Genomic DNA, 11,330 nt, shown 5'->3' with positions numbered 1-11,330 from the left:
TGCTCACTGTGTGTTTTTGTGATAGGGTGCAACATGTACACCAAAAAATAAACTTATTGAGTTACAGTGCAATGTCTTTCTTGCATAATACTTGCTTTTCTTTTTGTCAATTTTGAATGATTACTCCTTTCATTAGTAAATTTGCTGCAGAGTACATATTTTTTTGAGTTTGCGGTGCTAACTTATTTTGGCTGCAATGATTGTTACTTTAACGTTCTGAGGTCAAATATGGGGAGTTAACAAATCACAATATGACTCTCTGAGCACACAATCACTGCACAGTGTCCAAAAAACTAAATGCACTTTAGACCTTAGATCTTTTTTTTTTTTTGCATTCATGTGCACACAGTCTTAGGTACATGCATCCATGTAAGATCTTTTTGCTTTTGTATTGCATGGTGTAAGTGCACCCTGATTGGCTGTTCCTAGACAGGAAGCAAGCATCAGTTTGGATCATCTCCAATTCCTTTCCAGTGCAAAGTTAGAGAAAATCACAGCACAGCAATGGGCCGGACAAAACCCTCAATGACCCTCCAACATGAGAACAGCTTCTCTGCTGGAAATAACCTACTGAATCCACATACAAGATCTATCTGACCTGAGGTGCTGTTTGAGAGGGAAAAACAACTCAGAGGAGGCTAAAGGTGAACTGACTGTCCAGGCTTTTTAGAAGTAGCATCTTTTTAAAGAACATTAAAAGACAAAGTTAAGAAAAACCAAGAACAAATTGTTTTCTAGACACCACCTTTTAAGTCACTTCCACTGTTTCTCCAAACACCATCCCCTCAGAACACACTACCAGATACCAAATTAAATCACAGAACCTTTCAGTCATGAATACTGAGGCAGCTCAAGTCAAAGTTTAGCCTTCGAGCAGGTAGACGACGAACTCGTAGGTGCACATCATGACGGCCGTGTTGGGGATCTGTCGGACCAGATGTGTGGTGAGTCCTCGGTACAGAGCTCGATAGCTTTCCTCTCTAATCACCAGGTTGAGACTCTGGAAGAACGAGCGGTATTTGGTACCTTCTTCCCTTAGCCGTGTGCGGATTACCTCTGCAGAACCAAACAGAGAACAACAGATGCTCAGAATTGGTTACAAACCATTATGAGTCAACTTGAAACCCAAATGATACCGTTTGTATCCTTTTTCCTTTAATATAAAATTCTAACATTTGGGGTCAGTACTTTTTTTTTTTTTCCAAAGCAAGTCTCTTATGCTCACCAAGGCTGTATTTATTTGATTACAAATGTTACTGAAAATAGAATGTTATTGCAATTTAAAGAACAGTTTCCAATCACTAAAAGTACTTTACTTTCTGACTGTACTTCAAAAAAATGTGTTCTTCCTTAGTATTTTGTCTCGTTTTCCAGTGCAAATGTCTACAGATTCTTTAATCAAGAAATTAACATGAGAAACAAAACTTTTCACCAAAACATATTTCTTCTTTCTTTATTTCGTTCTCAAGTAAATGTATCATGGATTATATATTACATATGTATGTTTTAATAGTTGTATTGAAAATATAGTTATTTTAGATACTGTGTAACACATTTTTTACAATGCATGCAACATTTAATGCCATGTCTTCTGTCACTTTTGATAAATGTAATGCAGCCTTGCTTAATAAAAGTATTAAAACCTTTTGTGCGGTGTCACAGTATGGAAGTAAAACAGGTTGTGAACAGAGTTTCATGCTGATTTTATGATGATATGGTGCTCACCGTGTGGATAGGCTATGCAGGTGGCGCAGGTCTTGGAAGTGGCGGCTGCCAGCATCATGCCCACGAAGTCTGACGCGTCCTTGGCTGTGTCCTCAGCCCCATCCATGTGCGTTGCTGCTTTGGCCTCTAAAAGACGCCGCTTTATGCTTTCATAGATCACAAAGTGAATCACAGTCTCTGAGATGCCTGCATAAGACGCAGACATGCCGCGGTAAAACCCACGTAGCCCATCCGTCTGATACACACGCCGCACACACTCGAAAGCATTCATGCGACGCTCCCCACGTTTCCTGTGAACAACAAAACACCCTTTAGTGAGTCAAATACAAAACTTAATCTGGAATTATGAATAATGAGCACTAGATCATGTTCTGGAATTAAGGTATCAGTCACTAAGGATATTAATCAAACAATTTACTTCCATAATGTCACACATCTTTACCTGGCGTCCAACTGTAGACGCGTCTTAATCAACCAAATTGGGTTGGTTGCTGTTATGGCCGTGAACCCTGATTGGAGTAGAAGAGGAGAGATTAAGATGCAAATTTAGTAAACAGAAATGAGCACTAACCTTCACACACAAACACAAAAAAATAACTTAGTTGTTGGACATTACATTTAGATTTAAAACTGTCTATATTGTTTTTGAAATCCTAATTAACACCCACAATGTATGTGCTTGTTTTTCTTTATCTCAATTCAAAACTTGATTCAAGTGTCCTGCAGCTTTAAAAGTGGACAAAACATTTGTTTTTGTCTAAATCTTTGCACAATGTGAGCACAGTTTATATATTTTTAATAGCACTGAATTCGTTTGCAGGAAAACATTGCAGCTCAGAGTTGCAGTCCTAGTTTTCAACCAATATTGCATGATCTCACTCCGTTTTCTTCTGAATGACTTTCTGTCAATCATCTTCTTAAACAATGAAAAAGCAGCTTAAAGGTGTAAGAAATCTCTAGCATAGTACAGCGAGTGTTCCTCTAAACCTTCCTTGGCAGAAGTCCAGGTGAAAGATGAGAACAGAGACACTTGTGTTTCTGCTTAGTGACGTCACTTGCAGTCTTTTTTTTCCTTAACTTTATTTTAATTGAGTCTCTCAATTTTAAACGGTAGCCAGCTGGTGAAAAAAAAAAAAAAAAAACGAACGAACTCACTTGCAATCTTCAAAAATCATGCGTGTTGTCAATGGTGATCAGACTCTGTTGTGGTTAAACAATTAAAAATAATTTAGTAGTATAACATACAGGGTCCTGCAAGTCATCTGCAGGAGAAAAAGAAAGACAAAGACCCACAAATCCGTGGCCACAGAATAGCAGAATATGAATGTATTGTGCAATGTCTCTCATTAAGAGTTTTCCTCCAGTTGAAAACCACAAACACTTAATATGGCTTAATGAATTAAGTTTTTCTCCTGCAGATGACTTGGAAGACCCTGTATGTATGGTACTAAATGAGTTTTAATTGTTTAACCACCACAGTGTTCGGTCTTCATTGGCAACACACACAATGTTTTAGGTAGCAGAGAGTGCAAGTGACATTGTAATTGATTTCTTTTTTTCTTGTATTCACCACCTGGCTACTGTTGTAAAATGTTGAAAGTTTGAACAACAAAAAAAGATAAATACGACTGCAAGATTCTCTCTTCTGGCCGTGTGCTGGATCTTTATTGAGTGCTTGAGTGCTGTGATATTTACTGGCATGTTACTCAACAGTTACTCAAACAACTGCAATTCCAATTCACTAGACACATCAACATGCAATTAAGCAATAAACGGCTCATATTTTATGAGCCCATCAAAACCTAGGAAACAGGATGTAGTTAGATTGCATGGTCAAATATAAAGGAAGTTACCTGCAATTCCAGCAGACGTCATGTGCAACTGCGTGGAGTCTGGTTCAAACACACAGTTCAGTCTTTCCTTTGAGCTGGAATAGGCGGCAAAGTAGATGGCCCTGAAAACACACGAGTAACAGCACACAATGCTATCACACCCTACTGAGCTACAACAGACTAGACAGGGCTGCGTTTCCAAAAAGCATCGTGAACTCTTGTTGATCATAGCTCCATTGATTTCAATGGGTCTACGATGTACTTAAGCTTGCAATGCTTTTGGGAAACGCAGCCCAGGCTGATTTTGGTCAGTGTGGGATGCAAACCAGATAAACCACCTGAACATCACATCAGCAAAGATGAGCAAACCATATACCATTTAGCCGATTAATCTATCTGATTGACATCATCTTGGCCAGACTTACTGGGAGACTTACTAAACCAGCTGAGCAAACCAGTTAGGACAAGCGAATCACCTATTAAGCTGATTTAAAATGTTTTTTGTTTTTTTCAGGAGGAAATCTGGTCATTAGGCGGTCCAAATTGGTCATTAGCTGTAATAAACTAACCTCATACTAGTTCCTAGTGGGGTTTATAACAAGCTGGTTGGTGACCAGCTAACTTGACCATCTAACATGTTCTACACACAACTAGTAAATCTTGGCCATTAGCTGGTCCAAAGCATTACCTGCAACAAAGCAACCTGATACCAGTTTAAGGTGGGTTTTGGAACAAGTTGGCTGGTCAATCAGTCAATGACCAGCAAATTTCCAGCTCAGACCAGCAAGAAAGAAACAAGCTACCATATTTCAAAAAGAAGCATCATATCTTCTTTTAAGTTTGATTTTTCCAAAGGATAAATGCAATGCTGCCAAATACAACATATTTTGCTCCCCACCTTCTGAGCCACACACTGGATAATTATGATGCCTACGTAAGCAGCTCAAAAGGACAGCATGTTCATCAGACCCTCGCATGTAACCACAAATGTTTGTGCATGTAGTATCCTGAAGCTCTTAACTAATGGACGGTGAGCACTCCAACAGGAAAACACTCTCCACACACTCCGCAACTAATCTCAGGTTTGATCTCACCATCCTGTCTGTATAACACACGTTTACGTCTGTTTATAAAGACACTAAATGTTAAAGCCACCATTAATCATGCTCATTCATTTCTTTAATTGCTCTTTAAGCCATGCTGTTCTCTCAGAGTTTGTTACACCTCAGCTGGAGGCTGAAACGGCCCATTTGGATTTCAGAAGTTTCACTGTAAAGGAGCAGCCTACCCAAAACAACAGAAAAGAAACAAACAGTTATTTCTTAAAATATCTTTTGTGTTCTAAAGATTAAAGTAAGTCATTCAGGATTTGAACAAAATATAGGTGATTAAATAATGATAGAATTTTAATGGGTAAACTGCATGGCTGATGTCTGACCTGTAAAATAACCCTGAACACAGACTTGTGTCCTCGTGGTTATTGCAGATTTACCGGTTGAGCAGGGATTGCATCAGCCGCACTGCATCAGATTCACTATCACTTCAGTACACTGAGTTCAGGACTACATGTTCCTACTGTAAATGCTCTCTGAGATGGAGATGTATTGATCTGCCAGTTTAACTGTATTAATGGACAAACACTCACCGTGAAGGAGCCACTCCAATTAGATTTGGCCCCAGGCCCCGAAATAAAGAACGAGGCCCTTCCTTCTCAAGAATTAATCTGAGAGAGACAGAGAGAAACATATCAACAGCAGAGCAAGACAAATTACATTTTTATTCTGAATAGCTTTGTGAACATTATAAATGTGACCCTGGAGCACAAACCAGTCTTAAGTCGCTGGGGTATATTTGTAGCAATAGCCAAAAATACATTATATGGGTCAAAATTATGGATTTTCTATTATGCCAAAAATCATTAGGATATTAAGAAAAGATCATGTTCCATGAAGATATTTAGTAAATTTCCTATCATAAATATATTAAAACTTGATGTTTGATTAATAATATGCATTGCCAAGAACTTAATTTTGGCAATTTTAAAGGTGATTTTCTCAATATTTAGATTTATAAATTTTTTGCACCCTCAGAATCGAGATTTTCAAATAGTTATATCTCCGCCAAATATTGTCAGATCCTAACAAACCATACATCAATGAAAAGCTTATTTATACAGCTAATTTTGACACATATGGCTTTGGTCCAGGGTCACAAACACACTCTGGAGTTGGTAAATCATGTAATGTTGTTCCTGGGAAATGTATGCCTTATATTTCACTCCAAAATATAAAAAAAATATATATATATACAACATTTTATTAAACATGAAAATTATACTATTTTAGGAACACTGTAGTGTTTTTTCATTGTGACTTCATTTTCATAACAATTAAGCAATCCAAGCAAACGATAATTAATTTTTTATGGAAAAATAATAATAATAATGCTTGTTGATGTATATTTATAGATAAAAATAGGTTCTTAATTGTCACGAAAATGACACAAAACTAAATTTATTAGCCCTATAAGCAGGTCGCTATTTGATTATTTATCCTTTGTAAAGCTGTGAATTAAAATGAGTTGTTTTGGAACTAAATATAACCAAAACATTACTTTGTGAGAAACACCAAAATATTTTTTAATCTTTCGCTCGGCCAATAAGACACACCTCTGAACAACATGTTCAATCAAAGAAATACCCTAGACATGCGTAATAAATGTGTGAGAGGTTATTCTCATCACAGACATACTGTACAAAAGAAAGTCATAAAGAAAATCTCAATAAAAATGTAATCAAATAAATGGTGAACTTAAGCAGGTCATGCAAAAGTTATTTCTATTCTATCATGGACTTCATTAAATCTTAATACTCCATGTAATCTTGAACCCCAGTGGTTGTCAACTGGAGGGTTGTGACAGAAAACAGGGCCACATTAGGTCACAGACATCAGGCGAGGGAACAATGCCAATTGGAAATAATAAAACACAGCCACCCATGTAACTGGGCGTAATTGGACATAGTCTGTATAACAAAATAAACAGACCTATCAACTTTTAAAAAGCAGGTGAAACACTTCCTATACCTTTTGTTGCTGACCTCAAAAGACATGCATTCATTCAAAGTCTACAACACTTCAATACGTCAAAAAGCCAAAATAGACTTACGCCAATGGACAGGTTTGAACCATGAAGGAGTGTATATGATGTCAGAATCATTTACTCACCGTATTACATTGATAAACAAAACCAAAGTCAATCTAAATGTCTGTGTGTTTACTATTTTGGTATGTTACAGTGAAGTATAACCCGGGTTAAACTAAGAGGACAAGGGGCCTGTTTAGAGAACCAGTGATTCAGACACACACACACACACACACACACACACACACACACACACTCATCACCCGAGAGCCAAGCACCAAGACGCAGTGTTTAGTGTGAGGGAAGCGATTGGTTGGGTAAGGGGGAGTGGAAAGCACTGTAAACAGTCTCTTTATAAGGAAAACAGAAAGAAAGAGGCAGAGAGAGGGTATTATAGACTTTATAAACACTGAAGTTCTGTTTTGGTAATGTATATAATTATATATTATATATAGAGAACCAATCAGAACTCAAACTCTTAGATTGCAAAACAGCATTCCTTATTTTGTCCTGTCTCCTGACTTTATTTAGTCACATTTGATGGCGTAAGTGAAGCAATATGACCGCACTTTTGGAAAGAGCCGACAGAAAGGGCATGATGGACACTTGGTTTTAGGCCCACAAACCATAGAGCAAATGTTTAGAAAACACTGAGCCAACACTCCTGTACATAATTACAAACATGTGCCTTTTTACAATTTAATATAACATTATATAAAATATTTTATAATATAAATTAGTTTATATAGGCTACATATAATTTGTTGAGCTAGTATATTTTATATATTTATAAAATGCAAAGAGGTCTAACTTGTTTAAACATACCTGAGGCAATGTAGGGGCCCCGGAGGAGCCACACGTGCCACGCTGGCTCCATTAACTGTGCTCAGATGCACCTCAGAGATGCAAAGCGTTATTGAGGAAGACTGAAGCCTCGTCTTCACCACCTCTAACGGACAGGTCAGGATCGCACCCACCGTGCCTCCACATCTGAGAGAGAAAAAAATAATAATTCAGGGACAGTAAAATGTAACCTTTTATGCACATAAGAATCGATTTAAAGTATGGTCAAATTCTGTCAATAGCAGTCCAAAGTTGACCTCACAATGAGGGTCAGTCATCTCACGACTTCTTATCTGAAAGCCAAGACACTTCAGTCGAACATCACAACTTTCCATTAATCGGCTCCAGCACTTGCACTCGTGCCACAAGATGTGGGTCAATGAACACAGTAACCCGAACCACCCTCAAGTGCCGAAAACAACCTGATATCAGTGTTTCCCCAATGGAAAAGCGGCATCTGAAATCTGAGGTGTGATACATGTACTACAAATCAGAGGAACAGCTTATTAAACAAAGATACTAAACTAAACAAAGGTTTCAATCGCTGCATTTAAAAAACTGTATCATATAGTAATACCATGATTATTATTTTCATATATAACAACACTGTAAGAAAAATGGTATGTGATACTGTGCAATTACTAATCACAGAGCAGATGGGATAAAAAGTCAGATATGAGTTTATGAGAGTGCCAGTCAATAGTTCTATTTTAAACACTGTGCTGGTTTATTCGAGGACAGATATTTAAAGCATATGTTATAATCACGGTGGGCACAGAATATCAATGCCAGGCATGATTATTCCCTCGTGCAATTTCAGGAAAGCAGACTACCAGAACAGATCAGTTCCAGAAAACTATGACTGTCATTTATAAGAACACATTCCAGCAGTTAGTAATAGTATTACCATTTTGATTCAAGTAAATAATAAAGCTTTAAACCTTCCATTTCATGTCTAGAAATATTTTATAGAAAAAGAATGCAAATATCTCTCTCTATATAGACTGTTATATAAACATCAGTGTGGCATGGTCTCTTGGGGTGATGGTGCTAAATTCTGCACAGTCATACTGCAGACCACAATGTGTCGTTTATTTACGTTTGTTTTTACTTGTTGATTTTCTGTCTGTTTCAGAATCAAGCTGAATTGCTAGATATCAGTGTCTCACTAAGTGAAGATTGTGTTGAAAGTCACATCATCAGAGTCATTATCAGCTCTGAATGACTTTATAACAGCTGTCAGTTCCTGTGTTACACCAGAAATACATTCATATAAACTCACAGTTAATCGTTACAACCCTATCTTACATAAATAAAAATATATTGTTTTTTAATTACAATTCTGAATTCTGTCATGAGGCCTAATAAAGCTACACTAGAAATATCTAAAACCTGTAATCATCTTCAAACTCTTAGACTTTCGTCTTTGCAGATCAAACAAAAATAAATTTTTTTTTTTATTTTATATAGTTGATGTGATGGTAATAACAGTAGCATGGGGTAGTTTTTCTATAAATAACTGAATAAATAATACACATGCATAACAAAGGATCTGAAAATATGTTCATAAGAAAAATGCAAACTTTCCCTAATTTTAACACATTAGACTCAAAGGGGAAGTTAAAGTATTGGGAAAACTCCAGAAAACTCCAGTTAATGTAACCTTTTAAAAAAGTAAAAGTTATCAACAAAGACAAAAAAACCCCACAAAAGTTATTCAAAAAATATATTATATCCTTTAAAAATAACAATTAAGTTAGCTATTATTAGTATTTTTGTTAGTAACGTTAGTAGTACTAGACTATATGTTTGTTTATGTACGTTAAAGTAATTATTTATGAGCGAAGCTCTCACCCCCCAGCAAACAGATGCACGAGCGTGTCTCTCTGGCTCATCTCGGCTCATGCTCCCCGGTAAACACCGGACTGGACAGCGCTGTAGTCGTCCGTTTGGTGCTCATGCGGAGGCGAAGGATTCGAGTCGCGCTCTTTACTCGTGACTTTATACGACCTAAAAGCAGCTCCAACAAACCCACGCTGATCGATCAACGCTCGTCAATTCTTCAATAGTTGGTCTGAAAGTGAATGTGTGGTGAAGAGGCGACTGCATATCACTGATCCGGGTCAAATTCCAAGCAGAAGGTCACATCAAAGAGTTAAAAACGTGCTGTTTTGCCCCGCGCGTACTCTTCACCTTCTCCCCGTGCGTGTACGCTCTCACACACACATACTCTACTACGTAAACGCGCTTTCAGTTCACTCTGTCGATGGACCAATCAGAGGGCGCTAAACAAAAGCGTCTATTGGTGGATTTCTGTTCAGAGCCCGCCTTCATCAAGCGCCTTTCACGTGATCACTGCCCTTTCACACACAAATTACTGTCAAGGGTTACATACTGATATAATAATTTTTTTTTAAATGACCAACTTTGCCAGCAACAACTAAACTGTATTATTTGATAGATACTCTGATAGATACTCTCCATCTTTATGCTCTACTGTTAGTGTTATCTATATGCACCAAGGGTCTGAGAGTAACGCAATTTCAATTCTCTGTATGTATACTGTACATGTGGAAGAATTGTAAAGCAGACTTGACTTTACTTATTTTATGCATAATACACTGGATTAAATACTTTTCAAAAACAACTATAACTCAGAAATTGCTAGTATTTTTTTTTTTTTACAAATATTTACAAAGAAATGTATTTAATTACACATGAAATTTTGTAACAATAGGAAGCATATTCTTATAAAACGTACTTCAATAGTCTTTGTTTTATTAACAACTTCCTATAACTGGCTGCTGCATTCTTCCGTCAGAGAAAGCTTTTTTTTCCTTTTAAATAATTATATTTCTTTTAATTAATTATTTACTTTCCTTTATTTTCCCTGGAAGATAGTATTATTTAATTAGCAGGGAACATTTTAAGTTGATTTTCTGTCAATGTGATTTTTAGACCTTTACTTTGTTTCTTTTGGCATCTTAGGAGGAGAAAAAAATTATGTCAAATTCAAAATGGAAAATCTGAAGCTGTACTTTGATAGCAAACAATAATGTTGTGCACAAAACATGCTCTTTGATTGACACTATGTTTTCCAAAACTAATTTCAAAGCATAGTTAACTCTTTCCCTTGGTGGCTTACTGAAATTGAACCATAAATCATAACATACCTGCCAGTTTCATTTTTCTGACTGTGGAATTGCACATGAATTGCATAAAAATAAATAAAACAAAATAAATAAATACTTACATATGTGATCCTGGACCACAAAACCAGTCTTAAGTGTCAATTCTTTTTCTCAAAAAGATTGGACAATAATTGGCCAAGGTACAACTATTTGAAAATCTGGAATCTGTAGGTGCAAAAAAATCCAAAGAAAGGAAAATCCCCTTTGAAGATCAAAATGAATTCTTAGCAAATATCCTAATGATTTTTGGCATGAAAGAAAAATCTATAAATTTGACCCATACAATGTTTTTTTTTTTTTTTTTTTTTTTGCTATTGCTAAAAATATACTCTAGTGACTTAATAAAGGTTTTGTGGTCCAGGGTCACAAAGCAGAATTATTGGGTCTACTAGGGTGTGTGAATGGGTAACTGTAATACTTGGTACTGTTTATTAACATGGTGATGATCAGTAAAATCTTTGCACGTCTTTAACCTAGACAAAACTTGTTAAACTGCTGTTCCTACCCCTAAATTAAACTATTACAAAAGTATATCCTAACCATTATTAGATGCAAAATGCAATTAACAAACCTCAAATATTTAGGTTATAAATAATTA

General features: G+C 36.4%; 1 protein-coding gene across 1 annotated transcript; it reads right to left on the bottom strand.

Moving 5' to 3' along the window:
- Nucleotides 1-481: 481 nt before the first annotated feature.
- Nucleotides 482-9,763, bottom strand: LOC132107731 (solute carrier family 25 member 36-A-like). The gene is made up of 7 exons (XM_059513902.1): nucleotides 9,396-9,763; nucleotides 7,524-7,688; nucleotides 5,203-5,280; nucleotides 3,579-3,679; nucleotides 2,168-2,234; nucleotides 1,726-2,015; nucleotides 482-1,056 (listed from the first exon to the last, which is right to left on the bottom strand). The coding sequence occupies exons 1-7, from the start codon at nucleotides 9,434-9,436 to the stop codon at nucleotides 863-865; spliced, it is 936 nt and encodes a 311-aa protein (XP_059369885.1). The 5' UTR covers nucleotides 9,437-9,763; the 3' UTR covers nucleotides 482-862.
- Nucleotides 9,764-11,330: the final 1,567 nt, after the last annotated feature.

This window comes from Carassius carassius, chromosome 28 (genome assembly GCF_963082965.1).
Source record: "Carassius carassius chromosome 28, fCarCar2.1, whole genome shotgun sequence".
NCBI lineage: Eukaryota > Metazoa > Chordata > Actinopteri > Cypriniformes > Cyprinidae > Carassius > Carassius carassius.
The sequence above is the reverse complement of the archived record's forward strand: the minus strand, read 5'-3'. Positions and strand labels throughout refer to the sequence as shown.

Bases quoted from the DNA above. Each gene is read 5' to 3' on its own strand.
- LOC132107731 (XM_059513902.1), bottom strand. From the start codon at position 9,436: ATGAGCCAGAGAGACACGCTCGTGCATCTGTTTGCTGGGGG. The intron at 7,689-9,395 runs GTGAGAGCTTCG...TTTCTCTCTCAG, and splicing joins GTGCATCTGTTTGCTGGGGG to ATGTGGAGGCACGGTGGGTG. The intron at 5,281-7,523 runs GTATGTTTAAAC...TGTCTCTCTCAG, and splicing joins GGGCCCCTACATTGCCTCAG to ATTAATTCTTGAGAAGGAAG.